At 43.1% G+C, this 24,088-nt stretch overlaps 1 protein-coding gene across 2 annotated transcripts in view; it reads left to right on the top strand.

The window, feature by feature from the left end:
• The first annotated feature begins 719 nt into the window (after positions 1 to 719).
• Tmbim7 (transmembrane BAX inhibitor motif containing 7) overlaps positions 720 to 24,088 on the top strand; it is a 32,949-nt gene continuing 9,580 nt past the window's right edge. Inside the window, exons 1-6 of one of the 2 annotated variants that reach the window (XM_006236047.5) lie at positions 720 to 1,131; positions 1,267 to 1,393; positions 6,250 to 6,527; positions 18,794 to 18,872; positions 19,942 to 19,995; positions 22,002 to 22,092. In XM_006236047.5, coding sequence (XP_006236109.1) covers positions 1,392 to 1,393; positions 6,250 to 6,527; positions 18,794 to 18,872; positions 19,942 to 19,995; positions 22,002 to 22,092 — 504 coding nt within the window. In that variant the 5' untranslated portion in view covers positions 720 to 1,131; positions 1,267 to 1,391. The remainder of the gene's footprint in view (positions 1,132 to 1,266; positions 1,394 to 6,249; positions 6,528 to 18,793; positions 18,873 to 19,941; positions 19,996 to 22,001; positions 22,093 to 24,088) is intronic. The other variant, NM_001039612.2, reaches the window with a different exon arrangement.

Raw genomic sequence — 24,088 nt, 5'->3', positions numbered from 1 at the left:
GACAAGCCTTCTGGATGTTCTGTGCTGTAACTCAAGCACCATGGAACCTCTTTCTGTGTTAGATATCCTGCTTCCTAGTCTCATTCTTTTTTTCTTTTTTTTCTTTTTTTTGGAGCTGGGGACCGAACCCAGGGCCTTGCGCTTGCTAGGCAAGCGCTCTACCACTGAGCTAAATCCCCAACCCCCCTAGTCTCATTCTTGCTTGGGGTACTGTTCTCTTTGCTGGCATTGTGCTTCCCCACAACCTTCCTGTTTAACACAACTTTTGTCCTTAGAACCAGCCAGGATTTCATCTCCACCTCCTTAATCCTAGATCACAATTCCTTCCTAAAGCCTTTGCTTCTTTCTTACCAACACACACAGTGCACATGTCTCTGCCAACTGTGCAGGGAAGGAATGTCTTCTTCATAGCTCTCTCACTTCTTCACTCTCGGTACGTAGTAAACAGACTGAATTTAATGGCTGAGTCAGTAGAAAGCTCCATAGAGGGCAAGTTTCTCCTCCCTTTCTACGGATCCCAGAGAAGAAGGGCTCATGGTACCTACTCACCTGGTCATGGGCCTTCCCTTACCAAACAGCCTGATTTAGGTGTTTGATGACGTCCCATATCTCAGGTGTGACAATCCATAATTGACTTAATGCTTAGGACCCATGATTGTTTTGAGCACTGTCCCACCATGGGGGAGGAGACACAAAATTCATCATGGTCTATAGAAAGATCAGTGTATCCTTTACTAGAAATGAGTCTTACTCATCTGGAATAATGGCCCAGGACCTCTGAACGGTGACCTCCAATGGAATCTTATGAGCATCTTCTTGCTGAGAAGAAAGTGATGGCATAAGTGGAAGGATCCCTTCCACGTGGACAGAGCCTCTCGCTCTGTGACGTGGAGTTGGTTTGAAGACCTGAGGGTAGGCCTTCTTGAGACCCAACAGAGAGTGTGCCCACTAGCACGAAGGTTGACTGGGCTTGGTTTGGAACCCCTCTTTGTGAGAAAAAGGATCCACTCACCCCATGCTCCAACTGCCACTCTCTTAACTGTCACTCAGAACCTTGCTTCTCAGTTTTACTACCTGCCTGGCTGTTTGGATGGCTGCTGGCTCAGCAGTCAGGAGAAGCTTGAGGACCAGGTGAAAACCTCATTTGTGTTTCAGGAAACAAACCAAATATAGTTCTTCGAGGAAGACTCAGTTGCTTTTGGGTTTTTGTTGCTTTTGCCTTTAGCTGCTTTGGAAAAAAAATCTGTTTCTGCTTCTGACTTGCAGGACGCCGTGGACACCAGCTTGGTCATTTGAGCATCTTTCAGTGACCTTCAGCTTTGTGTGAAGATTCCTTTCATAGACAAGCTCCAGACTTTATCATATAGGGGAATATTTCCTTTGTCTTCAAAATGTAAATATAATATTATCGAAATTATTACTTGGGATAAATGGCCACTGTAAAAATTCATTCAAGTTAAGTACACTCCCAACCGAGCTGTATCAGAATGACGATCAATCCCATTTGCTGTATTTCTGTTCAGTCAGAGAGGGGGGTGAACATTAATGCGATCTCCCTAAATATTATTCTCAAATTTTATTTTCAAAATTCAAAACTGACTTCACAGTGAAGTCCCCATTGGTGCATATGTGTGTGTATGCATATGATGTTTTTGCGTCTGTGCCACAATTAGTCTGCTTCCCCACTGATGGGTAATAGGTCGTTATAAATTTTTGGCAGTTATAAACAGTGAATTGATATACTGAATTTTCTTTCACATAGACCTTTGCCTTCGTGTGTTTATAGAATAAATTACTCCAACTATAGCTGTGGGGCCTAAAGTGCTACATATGTGGGTTTCTGGTAGATAGCACAAAGCTTTATATTGAAATGAGGTGGGGGGTTGGGGATTTAGCTCAGTGGTAGAGCGCTTGCCTAGAAAGCAGAAGGTCCTCAGCTCTGGAAAAAATAAAAAGAAATGAGGTGGGTTACCTCAAGTGTGACAATCCACTGTCTATAACTGACTTAATGCTTAGGGCCCATGAGTGCTTTGAGGTAACAAAAATATTTTAATTTTGCTTAAAATCAAGAGGAAAATCATGAACACCATGACGGATAGCCTCTAATGAACCCATCCCGCCTTATACCGATATTTCCAGCAATAACAAGGAAAGATTATTTTGAATATATTTAAATTTGCAATTATTTAAATTAAACCTATTGACTGTTTTGTGGAAGAGGGAACTCAGTAGAAGAAACGTGGACTCATGGGAGTGATGATATGTCCCCAGATTATCCATTTCTTTATAGTCTTAACAGCCATGAGAATCATCTTTGTAATCTTTGGATGCCTTTCATTACTGCTCTTATTTACAGGTCTTTGGTGGTTTTGCAAGGCATCAGCGTCCAGGCTTACTGGCAACTTACATTTTTATGAATTGATTATTTGTGTTCACTACCCTCTCTGCACAATAAACTTTGCAAATATTTTATCATTTTCTTATATCAGATTTGTTGAAATTTTCTTATAATCCAAAGTGTTTAATAGTTTAATATCTGAACTGCTCTGTACCTTCAATCTGTCAAATACTTCTCTCTCTCTCTCTCTCTCTCTCTCTCTTTCTCTTTGAACTGGTATCATTTTTATAACTGTATCCATACATTCTTTGTATTTCCTAATAGAGTATATATGATTATTATTAGATTTGAAAATATTTTCAGTTCGCCTATGTATTAGTTACTTATGTATTTCTGTGACTAAACACCATGACCAAGGCATCTTAGAAAAGAAAGCATTCAATTGGGATTATGGTTTCAGGCTTAGTGCCCATGCTGGCAAAGCGGAGGCATAGTGGCAGGAAGAGGCTAGAGCTAAGAGCTTACATCTCTATGCACAGTAGGAGACAGGGAGAGAACACTCCCAGTGACACACTTCCTCCAACAGTCTACAGGAATTTTTAATCCTTCCCAAACAGTCCACCAACCAAGGACCAAATATTCCAACATAAGAGTCTATAGGAAGGAGGCATCCTCATTCAAGCCGCCACAGCCTGCAACAGATCTTTGAATGAAAGAAAAAAGCAGCTATTTAACTATTGTTTCTGAACGTGTAACTAATTGTTCTAACATTAAGGGCATAATTTGAAGTTTCGTCTTTGTCAAATATTATCAAATTTATCAAATTCTCATATATACATCAATTTGTCCCTGAACTCTCTTCCATCCCATTGATCTCTTGCTACACCGGTATTACAGTTTTAATCATATAGCTCTATATTATACGTATATATGATATACATATGTACGGATGCATTTTATTTCTGCAAAAGTAAATCACTACTGCTTCTCTTGTAGTCCTTTTTCAAGTTTGTTCTTGATTTTTCTCATGTATTTAAGCTGATGAACTTTGGTGTTACTAGAAATCACTACTGAATCTTGTAAACATTTGAGACTAACTGGAGGAAAAGGATCATCTTTATTAAATGCCATCTGTTTCTCCAGGAGCCTGACAGGTTTTTTTGTTTTTTGTTTTTTTTTGCTTGTTTGGTTGGTTGTTTTTTTGTTTTTGTTTTTGTTTCTGTTTTTACTTCCTGTTTGGCCATCAGTCTACCCTGGCTTCACCATCTTAGTCTCCTTTTCTTGCCCCATCATTGTCCCTTGTGAGATGAAAAGTAGGCAGCAGTGGAGGGGGCTTGCTTGAAATCTCCCAACTTTGGCTGGGTGTAGGGGCACACACCTTTAATTCCACCCAGCACTCGGGAGGCAAAGAGGTGCAGAGAGAGGCAGAGGCAGAGGAGAGACAGAGAGAAGCAGAGAGAGAGAGAGGCAGAGAGAGAAAGAGAGAGGGGGAGGGAGAGTGAGAGGCAGAGAGAGAAAGAGAGAGAGGGAGGGAGAGAGAGAGGCAGAGTGAGAGAGGGAGAGAGAGAGAGAGAGAGAGAGAGACAGAGGAGAGACAGAGAGAGAGAGAGAGAGAGGCAGAGGAGAGACAGAGAGAGGCAGAGAGAGAGGCAGAGGCAGAGGAGAGATAGAGAGAGGCAGAGAGAGAGAGAGAGAGGCAGAGGCAGATGAGAGAGAGAGAGGCAGAGGCAGAGGAGAGAGAGAGAGGCAGAGAGAGAGAGAGAGAGAGGCAGAGGCAGAGGCAGAGGAGAGACAGAGAGAGGCAGAGAGAGAGAGAGGCAGAGGCAGAGGAGAGACAGAGAGAGGCAGAGAGAGAGAGAGAGAGGCAGAGGCAGATGAGAGAGAGAGAGAGAGGCAGAGGCAGAGGAGAGAGAGAGAGAGGCAGAGAGAGAGAGAGGCAGGCAGATGAGAGAGAGAGAGACAGAGAGAGAGAGAGAGAGAGAGAGAGAGGCAGAGGCAGAGGCAGGCAGAAGTCTGAATTCAATGCCAGCCTTGTCTACAAATTGAGTTCCAGGACAGCTAGGGCTACAGAGAAACCTTGTCCTGGAACAACAACAACAACAACAGGAAAAAAGGAAAGGAAAGGAAAGGAAAGGAAAGGAAAGGAAAGGAAAGGAAAGGAAAGGGAGTTCGCATTTGTCGTGAGATGAGTGTTGACCTTTATTCTTCAAGAGGTTTCTGGGGCTGGAGAGATGGCTCAGTGGTTAAGAGCTTCCACTGCTCTTCCAGAGGTCCGGAGTTCAATTCCCAGCAACCACATGGTGGCTCACAACCATCCCTCTTCTGGTGTGTCTGAAGACAGCTACAGTGTATTCATATAAATAAAATAAATCTTTAAAAAAAAAAAGAGGTCTCTGGAGACTGGCGTTTTGGTTGTCAAGCCCAGCAGCCAAGCCCAACTTCCCCAGCCACCATTTCTAGTCTCTGTTTTCACACTGGCTTCCTCTGTTCCTTCTCTGCACTGTAGGTAGAGGGGTCTTTATAAACCCTCAGTGATGGCCCACGGAATAGTTTTCTATTGCTGGTGATACACTTCTGCACAGACTGTGTGTCACAAGGCATAACAAGCCAACTGTCCTATAGTTCTGCAGGTCAGAAGTCCCAGCTTCACGGGGCTAAAACCAAGGTGCCAACAGGGCCATGTTCTTCTCTGGAGACTCCACTAGAAAATCTGTTTTTTGCCCAAATTCTCCAGCTTTGTTCCAAGCTGCTTCTAGAATCATCTTCACAGGATCTGTGTCATTTTGACTTCCATTTGCCATTCCTATTCTGTGTTTCCTGTCCTCCTCTCTTCTAAGTATGATCACAGAAAACTCTTAACTTTGAGGTCGGATTGAACCTGGAGCCAACTTATCTCAGTGTCCTTATGTCCACCCGCAGTTTCTTTTTATAAGCAAAGCAAAGTTTCCAGGGGCCCAGCAGAGGATAATTAGGAGACTATCAGCTTCCTAACATGCCGATGTCACTGAGGTTACAAAGGGTAGTTTCTTTAGGTTATTCCAGCCTCCCTACCTCCCAAGTGACAAAAATCCCAAAACTCCATTATTTAACCCCACTACACTATGAACTTCCATATCCTGGGATGTGAGCATCTCCAGTGTCTGGGGTCTGTCTTGTATGATTCCTCTGGATCTGGCCCGGGGCGACTGCTCTATCGAGGAAAGCTTTCTCCCCACCTCTTTATTTGCCCAAGTCCTGTAACAATTCCGGCCTTGCCTTCACTTTTCCTGAGAATGTCTGGCAGCCTCTTCCACTCCCTGTGGTTTCCTCTGGGTATCACAGAGGGCACCCACATCCTCCCACGTCCCTGGCTCACTTACGTTGCCTTTAATACCATTGCTCTTCTGATGTACTGTCTCCCCCCCAGGGTAAGTCCACTGAATACAGAAGCCATGGAGGAATCTCCACAGGCCCTTTAACTCCCTGATGAGTGAACTCAAAGGTCCATTCCGGAATAGGAAGAAAATTATTTTACTCTCCACTAGTCGTTTTCAGCCTTTCTAATGCTGCCGCCCTTGAATGCAGTTCTTTATGTTGTGGTAACCCCTCCACCATAAGATTGTTCTTATTCCTACCTCATGACTGTCATTTCCCTACTTTTATGAATCATAATGTAAAGACTTTTGGAGATAGAGGCTTGTCAATGGGGTTGTGACCCACATGTTGGGAACATCTACTCTACGGGGTCTGTCTCACGGGTGTTTGCTTATTCACTTAATGGGCATTTGTTATACAATGTGAATGTGTGATATGAATGGATCTACCGTCATCAAAAATAGGGGGGGGAAAATCACTTGAAAGTTATAAGGATAGTAAGGTAGTGGGGAGGGAGTGTGGCTACCAGGACATGAATGACAGGTTTTCTGTTCCAGGAAAATAGACTTGGAGGTCAGTGAGCCGGTCAACTTCAGCTCAGGAGATCATCAACATCTGGTTCATAAGGCAGCAATTAAAAGTAACTCCGGCAAACTGGATCAGCAGCCCTTCACAAGTTCATCTGGAGACAGGCCACAGGAAGCCATAAAATATCCGTATCCGAGGAGTAGAGACGGAGCAAACGCCTATGCAGTACAAATTTCTGAGGATGCTACACCCCCAAACGAGAGCGTAAACCTATCCGGTCCCTTTGAAAACACGTCCATCCGTAAAGGTAAGAGCGCGTAAGACTTGGGTTCAGAAAAGAGCAGTGTCTCCTTTAAAACGTTTCCATGGCATGCACTGCCAGAAAGAATGATTTCTTTTTCACTCAGCTTTCTTGCTCTTTATCATGAAACGAGTCAGAGGCTGCAATAATCGATCACCGTGATGTTGTACGGGAGATTCAGAAATCCATAATACGTACACGGCGACATTTGAATTTTCTGAAGGAAGTCTGGGCTAACTGTTGATTGTGAAATGTTCTCATCTACAAACAACATGGTCACACCATATTGGCCTAGGTTTTTAAAAATATTAATTAAATGTCCTAGGTGTTTATTCTGGAATAGGCAGGAATATATTCATCAGAGAATGGCAGAAATGTTAAAAAACTGTGACATAAATAAATGAGAACTTTTGTTCTCATGAAACGTGATATTGAAGGGCAGTAGTAAAGGCAATGCTGGGGATCCCCATGTTGCAGATGCTGCGCTCCTGGGGCCTGGGTAGCCTGCAAGCGGCCTTGGAACTTTTTTATTTCCAGTGATGCCTCCCCGTTCCCATCCTATGTCAGAAACTGGAAGGAGGCCTTTGGGAGCTCTGGCCTTCTGGATGAAAAAGGGAAAGAGCCAAAGACCAAGGGCCAAGGGATGACAAAGGTTCTGACAGTTCCAAAAAGTCCCATTCGCTAGAGGAATCCCTGAGCCCTCTGAACTAAACCTCACCCACCCGCCCTCCATCATATCTGAATGAAGCACTTGGCAGCTCTGTCTGCACTTTTCCTTGTTGGGCCGATCATCTCATTTCACATGATATTTGGGTCAGAGTATAAGGAAGCCAGAGCAGATGGGTGCCACCAGACAGCCAGCAGCTTAGATGTCAGACTTTCTCCACAGTGTCACGCGGTTAGTCTTTACAACTCTCTGAATGGAGAAGTCATCTCGGCATATTGGAGACGTGGAAACCAGATTTAAAGAGGTGGAACCAAAATGCATGTAGAAGCTACCTCACCAGTTAGGGATTGACAGCAGCGTCTTCTGAGAGTCCGAGGTGAGCCTTTTTTCTGATTTTCACAAGTTGCCCAGTCTGTAAGGCGAAAGACGCACAGGGAAGAAGCTTGGCAGGGCAATGATGTAAGAGTCACGGAGAGAGGGGCTGCACCTTGGTGGCATCTCCAGGAAGACACTGTTTGAAAGTCGTCAACTCGGGGTTGGGGATTTGGCTCAGTGGTAGAGCACTTGCCTAGCAAGCGCAAGGCCCTGGGTTCGGTCCCCAGCTCCGAAAAAAAGAAAAGGAAAAAAAAAAAAAAAAGGAAGTCGTCAACTCCGTTCATGTGAAGTGCACACACACTGTTTTCATTAAATTTTCAGTTTTACAGCCAGCACCATAATCCATTTGGATCATGTTTATAACTTTAAAATGAAACCCATCGGGAATTACACCCGTCTTCCTCGGCCCTGTCGACTGCTAATCTTCCTAACCCCGTGGACCTGCTTATTAAGACCCATCTCATACAAACGGGAGCACGGAACATATGCCCTTCTGGAAATATCTCTTCGTGAAACATAAGGCTTTTAAGGTTCACCTACACCGTAAGCATTAGTTCTTATTTTATGGCCATGTAGTATTTTTATTGCCTGGAAGACATTGCATTCGTTCACATATTTGTTAGAGTTAGAATCCACAGTGGGGGGAAAACCCCACAGACTCAATCCAAATTCTAATTAAGTGACTTTGTCGTGATTGTGAGCAGGACAATAGCCTTAAAGCCAAACGGAAGACGAGCTGCACAGAATGGGCTAGAGGAAGTGTTTTTAAAGGTTTCTCCGGTATGTGCCGCTGCTCCAAAAGCTGGCTCCCCTCAGTGAGGAGCTGTCTCTGTCTCCCCCTGCTGACAGGGTGGAGAAACTGCTTTGCCTCCTGGTAAACAACCAAGAGTGGGTTTACAAAAGACAGCCTGGCTGTTTTACAATTCTGAGGAGAGGGCAAGAAGTCAGAGTTGCCTGCAGCTTGTATTTTGGGAATTTAGAATGGATGCCTAACACAAAATGGGGGTTTCCTTAGCCATCACATATGTGTCAATCGATAGTCTCTTGGGCTGCTTCTTCTTTTGGTTATTATAACTAACGCTGCAACTAATATTCAGGAAAGGCTCTAGCAGGCCCTAGCATGACAGCCATGATGCCGACAGGTTTGCCCTTTCCCCTTGCCTTTGCCTCGTAAACCATAGTTTACATGCCCAAAGCTAGCCACCAAGGTCTTTTCTTTTATTTGGACAATTTCTTTAGTCAGACTCATTCTTGGCTGATCACCAAGGTCCAACTATCAAAGTACGGGAGTCCAGCCATCAGAAGCCCTCTTCCGGCTGTCCTAGTTAAGATGCCCAACCAAAACATACCACTGCGTTCTGCATCCTGGAGCATTCCAGCACAGGCCTCTCCTTTTTTCCTCTTAAAAATCACACCTGCGAGGCTATTTGCTGTTGTTTCTGCCTAAGTCAGAAACCAACCACTTTGTTTTGCCCCCTAGTTATACAGGTGTTTGGGTGGGGTTTGTCCGATGTGTGTAGGTGCTCTTCAAGTCACATATTAATTTTATATAAATGTATGTTTACATTTCTCTTGGATGGAAGGCAGGATTGTTGAAGGACACCACAAGTTCCTTCACCTTTTGATGAATGGCAAAGCTTCTCTAAGGCAGCCTCGCCAGTTTTCATTTCAACCAGTAATGTATGAGAGTTTCTGCTTCTCAATATCCTTGCCAACGTTTGTTATTATCTTTCTGATCGTAAACATCCTAGTGAGGATGACGTGGTATTACATAATAGTTTTGAATTGAGTTTTTCTTTTCTCCCCCTTTTATTAAAAATAGATTCCAACCCCCTCATATACTATATCCTGATTATGGCTTCCCTCCCGCTACTCCTCCCAGGTCCCTCCCTCCCCTTCCCTACCATCCAGATTCACCCCCTTTCTGCCTCTCATTAAAAACAAACAGGCTTCTAAGAGATAATAATTAATTATAACAAAGTAAAATATAGTAGGACAAAGCAAAAACTATCACATTAGAGATGGACAGGATAAATAAACAGAAAGAAAAGAGCCTGAGAGAAGGCACAAGAATCAGAGCCCCAGCCATTTGCACACTCAAGGATCTCATAAAAACACAAAACTGGAAGCCATAATATATACCAGTTTGTGGAGAGCACAAACTATATAGTCCATATAGAACTATATATGCTACAGTCTTAGCATCAGCTTGGGTGGTTTAGCGTGGGTCCCCCATGAGACCCCTTTGACCAACAACTCAACTAGCTGTGATGCAATTCTGGTGATGGAAACTACATTGGGTCACAAGAGGTGGCCAAGCAGGTCTCTGCCTCCACTGTTATTTGGTGATTTCCTTTGGTTCACCTTCATATATGTTTATTTTAGGAAGCTTCTAGTGTATTAAGTTTTCATATTACTTATCAAATAACCCTTAAATTCACCTGTCCCTCTCCATAATTCTTCCTTTATCCCTCTTTCCCCACCTGACTCAATCTTCCACCAGCTACACCCCTTCCATGTACAACTGTTTATTATGTTTTCCTTTCCTAAGGATCTCTCTGTATTCTTCCACATGCAATCATCCAGTGTGACCAGCACCATTTGTTGAAGACGATATCTTTATTCCACTGTGTATTTCTGGCTTTGTTTAAAAAAAATCGGGTGTCCATAGGTGTGTGGATTTATATCTGGGTCTTCAGATCTATTCTATTGGTGAATGGTTCTGTATTCGTGCCAATATTATATTGCTTTTATTACTAAAGCTCAGTAGTGCAGCTTGAAATCAGGAACAGTGAAATCTTCTGACAAAACTAATAAAAATCCCTCTTGTTTGCCACTGGGCAATGTTCTTTCTGTTTCTATTTTGTGGAATTGTTTAGCTATCCTGGTTTTGTGTGTATGTGTTTCCATATGAAGCTGAAAAATTGTGCTTTTCAAATCTATGAAGAAATGTTGGAATTTTTATTGGGAATTGTATTGGATCTGTAGATTGCTTTTGGTAGGGTCGTCATTTCTGTTATGTCAATCCTACTAATTCATGAGTATGGGAGATCTTTCCATCTTCTGATATCTTCTTCAATTTCTTTCTTCAATGTCGTGAAGTTTTTTTTTTATACAAGTCTTTCATTTGCTTATTTGGACTTATCCAAGATATATTATACTATTTTAGGCTATTGTAAAAGGTGGTATTTCCCTGATATCTATTTCAATCTGTCATTTGTATATGGGAGGGCTACTGATTTTTGTGAGTTAATTTTGTACTTTAATGAAGATATTTTAGCAGCCGTAGGAGTTTCTGGTGGAATTTTCAGGGTCACTTATTTATATTATCATGTTTTCAAACAAAGACGCCTTGACTACTTTCTTTGCAACTTGTATCCCCCTCATCTCCTTCAGTTGCCTTAGTTGCTCTAGCTAAGACTTAAAATATATATTGAATATGTATGAAGAGCGAGGACAACCTTGTCTTGTTCCTTATTTTAGTGGAAATTCTTTGAGTTTCTCTCCATTTAAATTGACGTTTGCTATGGGCTTTCTGTAAATTGCCATTACTATGTTGAGATATCTCCCCATATTCCTAAGCTCTCCAGAATTTTTATCATGAAGGGGTGTTGGCCTTTTCATGAAATGACCATGTGTTTTTTGTCTTTCAGTTTGTTTATATGGTGGACTACATTTATTTATATATGTTGTACCATCCCCACATCTCTGATATAAAACCTACTTGATCAAGTGGATAAACTTCTTGATGTGTGTTGGATTAGGTTGCAACCATTTTATTGAGAATTTTTACATCTGTGTTCATAAGGGAAATTGGTCTCTAATTCTCTTTGTTGGGTTTTTAGGTGGTTTGGGCATCTGGATAACAGTGACATCGTAAAACGAACTGGACAATGTTCTTTCTGTTTCTATTTTGTGGAATAATTTGAGGAGTATTGGCATGAGCTTGTCTTTGAAAGTGTGATAGAATTTTGTGCTAAAGCCACCTGACCCCCCTTTTTTTGTTGGAAGACTTTTAATGACTGCATTTATTTCAGTAGGGGTAACAGGTCTATTTAAATTGCTTATCTGATCTTGATTTATCTATAGTAAAGTGGTATGTATCCAGAAAATTATCCATTTCTTTTAGATTTGGTATTGGACAGGTTTTTAAAGTCTGTCCTTATCATTCTTTGGATTTCCTCAATGTCTGTTGTTATATGTACCTTTCCTGATTTTGTTTATTTGGTGTCCCCGCCAGCGGGGACCCAGTTATTCAGGGTCCCGAAGAGGCTTTCTACCTGTGGGCCAAAATGGGGGTGAAGAGAAGAAGGAGACCAAGCAAAAGTTCTGTTGTCAAGGTCTCCTTTATTGGGATGAACATTGCAGCTTTTAAGGCTTTCAGGTAGGGGGAGTGACCTTTGTGAAATATGAAGGAGGGGGAGATGAGGGTATAGGCAGTGATAGCTGGAGGCAAAGAAGTCAGGCGATGAGGTCAGGTGGTGGAGACACTGGGTGTTGACTGAGGAGATAACTGGTATCTGCTCGAGCTGAGGCATCCCTTGAATGTTATACTCCTGTGCCGTAAATTCATGGGAGAGGCTTTATCCAACAATCTTAAGATTTATGGCAGTCATCTTCGGGGTGAGTCTCTGTGGCCAAACAGCCCAGAGTCACTTTGAACCATGCAGTCAAAAAGCGGCTAGGCCCAAATCCAATATGGCTCCGTGCATCTCCCCCATTTTTCTTTAAAAAAAAAAAAAAAAAAAAAACATTAGGTGGAAGTAGTGGTCTGAGAGAGATCAGACATGCCTCACAGAGTGCCCAGCTCGGCCATGGCAAGCCACTCCTGCAGTTAGGACTGCACCCCAATGGCTAGGAATGAACTTATGCTGTAACACACCGTTCTGGGCTATACGTGTGTGTTATTGGGGGAGAAACTGGGCAGAGGAGCATTTGACCGGCCCACACGTTTAAACGGGGTGTAGCCACCTCTGTCTTAGGATCGACCTCTCAAACCCCAGCCTCTCTGTCATAGGACCACCTTGTCGCCCTCAAGGCTCCATGTCTAGATTGGTCAAGGGTCAGAGGAAGTTGCCCGTCACTGAGGAAAGCTACATTGGATCATCTTCTCATTCCTCTTACTTGAGCCCAGGGGCGAAGGAGCAGGAGCCAGATGGCATTAATATAAGAGATTGTGGAAATTGAGCCTCTCCCAATAAGTAGTGGGCACCTCATCTGGTTCTCCTCAGCTGCTATGGCCATACCACCAAGGACCTAGTCAAGCCTCTCCTGTAATAAAATTTAGAATTCCCAATTGTTAGCAACTACTCCAGAAAGTTCACCCACTGTGCTTGCCTAACAATAGATTGGGGGAGGGTAGCTCCAGACACTGCAGACACAATGGCTGCAGCAGTAATGGCTGCTACAATAGCAGCGAAAATGCCAAGGTCTTTCCCAGGACAGTTCAGGATCGGTCATTCTTCTCTGGAACAACCAGCAGGCAATGGAACCATGTCTGAGATCTGCAAAACCAGGGCAGAGTTCCCCAGTCCACAGCAGCTTCCACCAAGCAACAGTGCACAGAGGGTCGGAGCGCAGGCTGTGGTGGGACGGGACACAATGACTGCAGCAACGCCAGAATTTCTGTGATGACAAAAGATGAGTGGGAATCCTCCATATTCCTCCAAGGACACAGGAATGACTCCAGGGACCCGAACCAGGAGAGCTGAATCTTCATGCTCACAGGATCAGCAAGTCTCACCAGCCACTCGGGCAGCTGGCACACTCCTGTAGCATCCTGTAGAAAAAACACAAAGATTCCCTCTTCCCCATATAAAATATCTGAACAGGATCATGCCAATATGTGGATCTTTCTATTTCACCTAGGCAGAAGTATGCCTAGCTGTAGGGTGCCATAAACTCAGAGTGTTCCTTGGCATCCAAATTTTAAAATTGAAATAAAAGGAGCATATTTTAGCATACAGGGATAACTCCCCTTTTTATTTATTAAAATATTGTTAAAATATTATTTATTAAGATAAGTCCTTAAGGATTAAATTGAGGACACTGAGCACTTGTATTTATAAATTTACTTTTATACCAAATTATTGTCTCCAGCATTACTGTTTTGGATATATAAAGAATGAGATTTTTTGACTAATTGTTCCTATGTAAGGCCTATAATCTGTCTGGTATCATTGTCCTCCCTTGTTAAGGGGTCTAGGCAATCCAGTTTGAGTTCTTAAATGGCCTATAAAGGAACAGTACTTAGTGCTCTTAACCACTGAGCCATCTCTCCAGCCCCTCACCAGCTTTATTTACCTAAACATAAGCATTAATTAGAGATGCCAAATCCTATAAATATTGTCCAGATTTAGTCGCACTAGAAATCCCTGAGCCGGTAGGGTGAGGCTGGGAGTTGAAAGTAAGCAAATGGAGTCTTCCTCTTTTCAAGAGGGTGTGTTATCAACTCCATTACCATTTTCAAAGAGCTGGGTCTATGGTTTTGTTTAGTTGTCTGAGCCAGAGCACTGAAAGGACAGTGAGTTGTCAGACAATTTACACTGAAATCACTCACTGATTTCATGTAGAAAACTTGTCTCTAATAAAGCATTAAGTAATTGAAATCAATCGTAAACCACAAGCCACACATTGGCTATCAGTATGTGAATTGAAAGCTTGATTTTTTTAACATTATAAAAACAGTGGCTAAAGCCAGGAATTTAATAATCTGTGCTGAAGCAGCAGAAACTCAAGAGAATAAACAAGTGATCCAATCATACGTGTAGCCTTTTCATTAGATGAACCACCTATAAATACAGTAAGCGCATTTCCTATGGGTTGCATGCACAAATATACAGGAAATACAAAAACATGTAAAGAGTAAAATTATCAATTTTGCCTGAAAAATTTGTATATGTAATAGGCCAAATATCAGTATTTTGTAATAACCAATTAACTGTTGTTTGGCTTTTTAAAATACTTCCATGACTCTAGCCTACAATTCTGTATTAACACAACTGAAGCTTTATCTCCAATGAGGATAACAAACAAAGACCTAAGTCCTCTGGTAAGGTGAGGTACTTAGCCAACTAACATATCCTTAGTAGCTTAAAATTAGTTTTAAATACTCTTTTCTGGAGTAGTCTAACAGCTACTCCCCAAATATTAAAGCTCATTTAGAGAGCAAAAGTTTGTAGTAAAAATTTCTATATACACTTAAAGATTTAAAGTTCTAACTTCTTACATTGAAGAAGCGACAAAATTACATAATATAAGGCTATTAGCCATTCTTTAGTAAAAATTTTAATGATATCACTTTATGGGCTCTCTAAAATTATAAGCAAGCTCACGAAATGAAAACTCACAATCGCCAGGATGTAAACAAATTGTATAAAAATAATCCTCTAAATCTATCTTGAAATGGCAGTTGGATAAGCAAACAAGCTGTAATGCTCTCACAAGTTCTAAAACCTCATCAATCCTTTTTAAATCCTGTAACAATCTCTACCTGTTTGATTTTTTTCTTAATTATAAATAAGTTTGAGTTAGTCAATGTAACACTGACAATCTTTAATCACAATCTTTAAGATCTCTTTGTAACACCAGAGCACAGCCACAACTTTGGAAAGTCACCTGAATTCTGAGTATGTGACTAGGCAGCTGTTCTTGGGGCAGTGGAATTAGCATCAAAATACAGTAACTTTAGGGCAAACCACAACTTTGGCTATGACTGCCAATTCCTACATACGAACGCACGATGGTGCGGTCTCCAATACCTCAAAAAAGAGACATTGCCCTAAAATCTTTTAGAAGCCTGGTTTTTAGAATAAGAATTCCATAAAAATATTACCTCAATTTGGACCTGTTTCCCTAGGTTGGCTCATATCCAAATTACAGTTTTAAGCCAACTTTCTGTTACCAATGTTACACCTTTTAAGCTGTGAAGCTCCTGGTGTCTTTAGGATCAGCTAGTATAAACATTTAGCCAGCCCCTGGGGAGCTTGTCCAGCAGACTTAGGCTTCTAGCTACAGATGTAGGCTCCAAAAGCCAATTGAAACTGTTTTTTATGCATTGTTCCCTTCTTGAAACGAGTTAAAACCAAGTCAAGGTGTGAACGACTGGCAGATAAAGTTTTTATCATTTTTTCTTTTAAACACGAAACATAAAACATTTAAACAACGAGAAACAAAGACCACAGACATAAACTGACAGACATGGATAGCTTGGTGCACCAAGGACACACAATAGACATAGAGGGAAAAAACTAGATGGTGTCCCACGATAGGGACCCACATATCCTACCTATGGAACCCAGAACTAGAAATAAGCATTTCTCCAATAGGAGCCAGCAGAGAGGCAGGACGTCTCCTGCTTTCCCTCTGTTCCTAAGAGAGCTCTGAAAAGGTTTTTCTCTTTCTCCAAAGCATCTGCGGAGAGTCCGGGAGGACTGTTTTTCCCAAACCCATTCTCTCTCATGTCTAGGGTGTAAACTATCTCTAGTCAGGGTCCAAAGACTAAAATATAACTCTAAAAGAACGCATATGCAAAAACACTTTACCATTACCTTGTCCCTTTTTTATTACAAGTTTTACTTAAGCTAGCCCCACACTGCTTAAAATTAACCAGGGACACCTTTCATCAATAAAACAAAAAAACTTGATTAAATCCTTTTTCTTAACTCTTAATCCTCTCTCCCTGAGTGAGCGCTTGATCTCTCCTATGAAACAAGCCTCCTAAATCCATACCTTCCCCATGGCAATTAGACGACAATTATTCGACCGGTCCTTACTTCCCTCTCCAGCGATGCATGAGCGATGCGGCCTGAAGAGTCCTTGATTCCCGCTGCAGCTCTCTTATCTCCATCGTCCTGTAGTCGGCCTTGCTTCGGGGTCCCTGTGTTCGGGCGCCACTTGTCCCCGCCAGCGGGGACCCAGTTATTCAGGGTCCCGAAGAGGCTTTCTACCTGTGGGCCAAAATGGGGGTGAAGAGAAGAAGGAGACCAAGCAAAAGTTCTGTTGTCAAGGTCTCCTTTATTGGGATGAACATTGCAGCTTTTAAGGCTTTCAGGTAGGGGGAGTGACCTTTGTGAAATATGAAGGAGGGGGAGATGAGGGTATAGGCAGTGATAGCTGGAGGCAAAGAAGTCAGGCGATGAGGTCAGGTGGTGGAGACACTGGGTGTTGACTGAGGAGATAACTGGTATCTGCTCGAGCTGAGGCATCCCTTGAATGTTATACTCCTGTGCCGTAAATTCATGGGAGAGGCTTTATCCAACAATCTTAAGATTTATGGCAGTCATCTTCGGGGTGAGTCTCTGTGGCCAAACAGCCCAGAGTCACTTTGAACCATGCAGTCAAAAAGCGGCTAGGCCCAAATCCAATATGGCTCCGTGCAATTTGGTCTCTCTCTCTCTCTCTCTCTCTCTCTCTCTCTCTCTCTCTCTCTCTCTTTCTCTCTCCCTCTCTCTCTCTCTCTCTCTGCCTTTTAATTAATTTGGTAAGGGTTTGTCTATCTTATTGATTTCTCAAAGAACAAATACTTTGTTCCACTGATTGTTTTTATTGCTTTTATTTGCTTTTACTTTATTGATTTCATTCTGACTTTGATTATTTCTTGCCACCTATTCATTTTTGTTGTAGCTCTTTCAGGTGTACTTTTAAGTTACTAGTATGAGATCACTGTAGTTCTGAGATTACTGGGAGCTGACACTTAGGAGTGGGGATGGTCTGGGGAGGTCCAGAGGGTGAGGAAAGGCCACGGCAGAAGGACGGTTACAGACATAGGGATGAGACTGGGGATTGAACTTGGAGGAATTGAGAAGTAAAGATCTACAGTTAACCTACCTGGATCTTTGGTGAGAGTGGGTTCCCAGGGACACTTATGTTTTCTTAATGATTAGAGGGGTTGGACATCTTTCCCATGCTTGTGAGCTATCCACAGGTTTTCTTTGGGGAATACTATTCAAACCCTTTGCCCATTTTTTTTTAAAAACAAACAAGCAAAACCACCACCAACGACTTCATGATTCTGTGAGTTGACTAGCCCCAGTCTTGACAGCAGATACATTACCCACTGAGCTATTTCCCCAGTCCCCAAGAAAACATCTTTAACGATTAGGCTGAAAACCCTTTCTGTTTGTTCTTACAACCAGGAGTGTCTCTTCATTGCTTTGTTTGGTTTTCAACTCCTAAACTGAAGCATTTCTCCACTTCAGCCTTCTGAGTAGCTGGGATCCTCAGTGTGTCCCACTGTGGTTGGCTTTGATTAGATTTTTTTTAAATTAATTTTTAAACTTATTTACTTTATATCCTGCTCACTGCCCCCTCCCAGTCATCCCCACACAATCCTTCCCCAATCTTCCCCTCCCCTTCTCCTCTGAGCAGGTGGGTGCCCACCTGGCTATCCCCCAACCCTGGCACTTCAAGTCTCTGCCAGGCTAGGCATTTACTCTCTCACTGAGGCCGGACAAGACAGCTCAGCAAGAAGAACATATCCCACATACAGGCAACAGCTTTCGGGATAGCCTCCACTCCAGTTGTTCGGGACCCACATGAAGGCCAAGCTGCACATCTGCTATATATGTGCAGGGAGGCCTAGGTCCAGCCCGTGTATGTTTGGTTGATGGTTCAGTCTGTGAGAGCCCCAAGGGTTCAGGTTAGTTGACCCTGTTGGTCTTCCTGTGGAGTTCCTATCAATGGACCCACAATCCTTCCCTTTATTCTTCCATAAGAGTCCCCAAGTTCTATCCAGTGTTTGGTTGTGGGTGTCTGAATCTGTCTGAGCCAGTTGGTAGGTGGAGCCTCTCAGAGGACGGCCATGTTAGACTTCTGACCGTAATCATTAATTCATAACAGTGATTGGTGCTTGCCGGTGGGATAGGTCTTAAGTTGGGCTGCCTGGTGGTTGGTTGGTCGTTCCCTCTGTCTCAGTTCCATCCCTCGTGCCCGCAGTTCTTGTAGACAGAATAAATTTGGGGTTGAAAGTTTTTGGGTGGGGTGGTGTCCCTATGGCTCCACCGGGCTTCCTGGCTCCATATCCTCAATGCTTCTCACAGAGTTATTAAAAAGCACAAGTTAAAAGGTTCTCCAGAGTTATTTCATTTTTGTTGTTCCCATTTGCTGACTCAAACAGCAGCTGCCTCTCCTGGCCTGGAAAGACAGTGGGGGACTCCTTTCACTGGGCTGGAAACCGCATTCGGTTTTACCTTTGGATATGGGGTTACAAAGTAACGTCTTGTCTCCACAGGGTTCATTGTGAAAGTGTTTGTTGTTCTCTCGGCTCAGCTGCTCATCACTGCAGCAATCATCAGCATCTTTGTTTTCTGGTGAGTCGTCTTCCTTACTGCCTAGAATTAGCCGTCCTGTCGCTCCTGGGAACCCTCACAGAATCAGCTTGCTTTAATCTGGAGCGTTTCAAACAGTATGGTTTTGCTCTTCATTGTTGGTAAGCAGTAGTTTTCCCATAGGCAGGTTCTTCCGAAGCACCTTCTAGGTAACAAGGCAATGGGTTTCTAGAGTTTATCTTCCTAAGTCAAGACTGTTTTTCTTCCTCTTATTTGAGGCACTGTTTTCTTTTAATTTTCTCTGAGTTACTTTCTCAAATATAACTGGATAAATAGGCAAGAGCCTCGAGACATTGAAGGCCGGAACACTGTTAAACTCTCTGGTTATTTGAGAGACTTTAGTCAAGTCACCACCCTCATCCTATTGAGAGCGTTTTTTTTTCCGCAACACAATGAGTTGATTTCTTTTAGCTTACGCTTATATCAGTCTTAGTGTCTTATTTATTTTGTTTAGGTTTGGGTTTTTTCTTGTCTCTTGTTTTGTTTGTTTTAGTTTTTGAGGGAGGCCTCACGATGTAGCTCTGGTTATCCTGGCTGTCTCTGGCTGTGCCTCGCTATGTATGTAGAACAGGCTGGCCCTAAGTTTACAGATATCCCCCACCTTTGCCTCTGTGGGGATTAAAGGTATGTGTCACCATGTCTGGATCTCATTTTTTCTTTTAAAGGAAGGTCTTCCCCACCTGCCTCCTTTGAAATGTGATGTATAATTTAAAAAAATGTTTATAATGTATCTCTTTTTTCTTTGTGCTGGGGATTTACACCCAGGTCTCCTTCACACACGCTGAGCAGATGCTCTAATGGGGAGCTGCACTAGCAGCCTATTTTTCCATTAAAAAGAGTGTTTCGACACTTCCTCTCCATTTTTCCTCCTTGATCACTTAGTTTACCCATGCTTCTCATGATACCATTATACTTCTAGTTAGCAAATTTTACTATCTTATGTATATACATGTGTGTGTGTGTGTGTGTGTGTGTGTGTGTGTGTATATATATATATATATACACATATATATATGTATATATATATACAATTTTTCTTTTTTTTAACCAGCGAAGCTGTAAGAAAGTGGATCATCGCCATGCCCTGGTTCATGTATGCACTCCTGTAAGTATCATTAATGATTCTATTAACTACTGACCAAGATTTGGTCACTATTAAAAATGTGGTAAACTGTAACATTCTTGCTGGGTATGAAGACATATGCCTGTAAGCCCAATACTTAGGAGGTAGAGACAGGGTACCCAGGAATTGAAGGCCAGCTTTGACTGTGTAAGACTCTGTCTCAAAATAATAATACAAACTAACGACAACAACAACAACAACAAAACAGTCAAAACCGCCAGGATTAAACATAATACTTTTATATTTTATTTGCTTTTTTCTTTTTTAAAAAAAATTATGTATTAAAGTGTATCTGTGCAACACGTATATACTATGCTCACACAGGCCAAAAAGGGACATCAGGTCTCCCTGGAACTGGGGTAACCGATCGGAAGCAAACCCAGATCCTCTGGAAGAGCAGCCAGATCTTTTTTTTTTTTTAAAGATTTATTTATTTCTTATAGATGAGTACACTGTAGCTGTCTTCAGACACACCAGAAGAGGGCATCAGATCCCATTACAGATGGTTGTGAGCCACCATGTGGTTGCTGGGATTTGAACTCAGGACCTCTGGAAGAGCAGTCAGTGCTCTTAACCACTGAGCCATCTCTCCAGCCCCGAGCAGCCAGATCTTAACCTTCCAGCCATCACCCCAGCCTCAGTATTTGATTTCCTTTATGTGTGCCATCTGTCTGTGCCTACTTGTTGCTATGTACAGCTGTTACACAGGCATCCACAGAGGGTGACAGAGAATTTTGGATTTCCTGGAACTGGAGTTAAGGGAGTTTGCGAGCTGTGAGTACTAGACCCGGCCGGGTCTTCTGCAAGACTGGCCAGTGCACTAAATCTCTAATCTATCTCTTCAGTCCCTGGGCAAAATTCTTTAAATGACACAATTAAAGACGGAAAGCAAGTTAATTGGGGCCAGAAGTCAGGGTCAGCTGTGTGTCGGGGTGTTGCTACGGAAGAGTCATACCAGGCGGCCTTTGCTGCTGTGTTATTTATGTTATGTCCTGAATGTTAATTGAGGTGGTGGTTATATGAATCTACACATAGTCTCATGTCACATCCCCATGTTAAATAATAATAACACAGGTTCAAATTATTCCCGTGTCCCATTAATGGTTTGACCACACCTGCTCAGTCAGTCAACAGGTTCTGCAGGGCAGGAGCGAGGATTAAAAAAGGAAAATGACAGTCAGACAACACTGTAGCATGACCCAGTTCTGAGGCTGAAGCGAGTCTATTATTTTCCAGTCTGCTCTCATACCACTTTAAGTACATGCAAAATGATAAGACCAGTTGTGGGTCAAGGAACAGGCAAGACAATAAACAAAATCCAGGAAACACCTTTCTAGGGGCTAATCAGGGTGAAGCCTCACCTGAGCCTGCTCTGAGTTTTGCATTAACTCAAATGTAAATGTTCTTAATCTGAGCCTATTTCCTGAGTTCTAGCCAAAGTCAGATTCCCACCTTGAGCTTCCTTTTTTGTCCTGGCCTGATGTCAAATTCCTGCCAAATTTCTAGAAGCGGGCCCCCAAAAGCTCTCCGTGCTGGTCTTGAAATTGTGCTGCAAATATATTACTCAAAATCATTGGTGAAAGTTTCATATAGCTTTTATCGAAATTCTCTCTCCTTTTACAATTTCCCACAAATCTATATCTTTAACAAAAAATTTAAAAGGGAAGCTACCGGGATTGGGGATTTAGCTCAGTGGTACAGCGCTTGCCTAGGAAGCGCAAGGCCCTGGGTTCGGTCCCCAGCTCCGAAAAAAAGAACCCCCCTCCCAAAAAAAAGGGAAGCTACCTACCTGTGGATGGGAACGTTAAAATTCTCGTTTTGCAGGCCTAAAAGAGAGGTAAGTAGGAAGATAGCAGTTTGGTTTGCTCTACGTATCAGATGTGGGCCTGTGATGATATGGGGCACGTGTGTCCCTCTGCCTGTCTGTCTGTATATACGACTTGCCCATCTGAGTACCAAAGCAGTAACTGGCGGTTTCCAACCTGCAGCCCAGCAGTCCTGATTGTGATCGTTATACTTGCTTGCTGTAGGGATATCCGGCGCCAAGTGCCAGCGAACTACATTCTCCTGGTATTCTTTGTAAGTAACTCTCCTTGACTGGTGCGTTAGCCTCCCTCTGACGCTTTTCTTGTCTTACTGTATCACTGTCTTTACTGTGGAACTCGTGGTGCAGGAGCTCTTGTACAGAAGTAGCAATTCACAGGGACACCGAGACGGAGGTGTCCTCATCCCCTGTGTACTTGGATTCCAGGCTGCTCTTGGCTGTGGCGAACTCTTCTCTCTTGAAGCCATCCATGAACCCACTCACAAGTCAGGGCTATGTCTGCAGTTAACCTGGGTGCTATCAGACCTCTGAGGATAACATTTTCAAAGAAATAGATTGGGGCAGATGGCTGTCTGCCATCCACAGTGGTATTTCATTCCAAACTTGAGGAACCTTCCTTGGCTGTAGTGGATCCCCGACTGGTTGCCCAGGCAAGCGGTTCCTATGCTGTGCTGTGGGACTGTGTGGTATTCTCACAACGTCCTTGCCCCCAGCTATCTTCTTAAGACATTTTCTTAATCTTTTCCTGGCTCAATTACTTCCTATGTCTCCAGGAGACAGCTTGGAAGCAGAATTGATAGATAGGAAGGAGACAGAGGAGGAGAACTATTCTCTTACTAGGTAGCCCTGGCTGATCTAGACTGGCTGTACAGACCAATATTGCCTCAGACTCAGAGATCCACCTGCCTCCGCCTCCAGAGGACTGGGATTAAAGGCATGCACCACCACTACCTGGTTATGCTTGAATGTTCTTTCTCTCTCTCTTTTAATCTTTATTCGTCTTTTATGTATTACTCACTCTTGCCACAGCTTTTGTCCCCTAGAATCTGTGACTCCCCACATCCCAGTTCTGAACATGCTTGGTTTCTACAGTGATCGCTCTTTTTCTGGGAGCTATTCTTCCTCTCGCTTCCCAGGCCTGCCTGTCTTCTGTCTTGGTGGCTCTCTATCTCTGTCTGTCTCTATGTCTCCTTGCCTCCCTATCTTTCTGTCTCTCTGTCTCCTTCTCTCCCTGTCTTTCTGTCTCTCTGCCTCTGCCTGCCTGCCTGTCTGTCTGCTGGTCTGTCTGTCTTTGATGGTGCTGGAGAAGTAGACAGAAGGCACCAGGGAAAAGTGAAAAACACAGGAGAAAGGTTGGAACCCGGCACATTATTGAAGTACCTATTTGCACAAAGTCTAAATCTTGTCCCCTGGTGGACATAAGGACTGTTTTCTTAGGCACGTTAACAAACAGCCTGAGGAAACAGAGTCCCAGTCCAGGTCTGGGAAATCCAGAAAAGTGACCGAGGACATTTCGGCCTCAGCCCTTTTCCAGCCTCTGATGGATTGAGAAAGTCCAGAGCCAGTCTGGTGTCAGCAATTAGGTTAGGATATGCTATACTTTTCCATCTCTGATGAGACTAGGGGACTTCTCTGGCCCTTCCCTCAGACCATCAAATTCCCCGGTGTCCTGTTGGCCAACAAACCTCTTCAGTCCCACCTGGTTGTGGTCCTGAGCCTGGCTGTGAGTCTGACAATTACTTAGTGTGACCCTCAGACACCCTCGCCTGATGGATGTCAGTTCCCACCTCTCTCCCACATTGCCCAAGGCCTGGGTCCATGTGGTTGGAGGAAATCCTTCAGGGCACCCATCTTGTGCTGTCACCTCTGCTAGGAACTACCCTGTAGTCCCATATTCTGGCACCAAGGTCTCGCTTCTTATCCCAGGTCTGAGGCCTGAAGAAACATTTTAAGTTTAATAGGGGGGCTGGGGATTTAGCTCAGTGGTAGAGCGCTTACCTAGGAAGCGCAAGGCCCTGGGTTCGGTCCCCAGCTCCGAAAAAAAAGAACCAAAAAAAAAAAAAAAGTTTAATAGGGACCACAGACAGTGACATCATCGGAGAGCGTGGGCAGAACATTCATAGAAACAGGCTGTGCTGTCCTGAAGTGGTGCAGATAATGTGTGGATAGTCCCATTAATTAATGAAGGTGTGGTCCACAAATTGACCTTTTACATCTTCATCTACAACCAGTCCATAGTTTATGAGCCAA

Source organism: Rattus norvegicus, chromosome 4 (assembly GCF_036323735.1).
Source record: "Rattus norvegicus strain BN/NHsdMcwi chromosome 4, GRCr8, whole genome shotgun sequence".
Taxonomy (NCBI): domain Eukaryota; kingdom Metazoa; phylum Chordata; class Mammalia; order Rodentia; family Muridae; genus Rattus; species Rattus norvegicus.
Note: the sequence above shows the minus strand (reverse complement) of the source record. Positions and strands in the feature narration are given on the sequence as shown.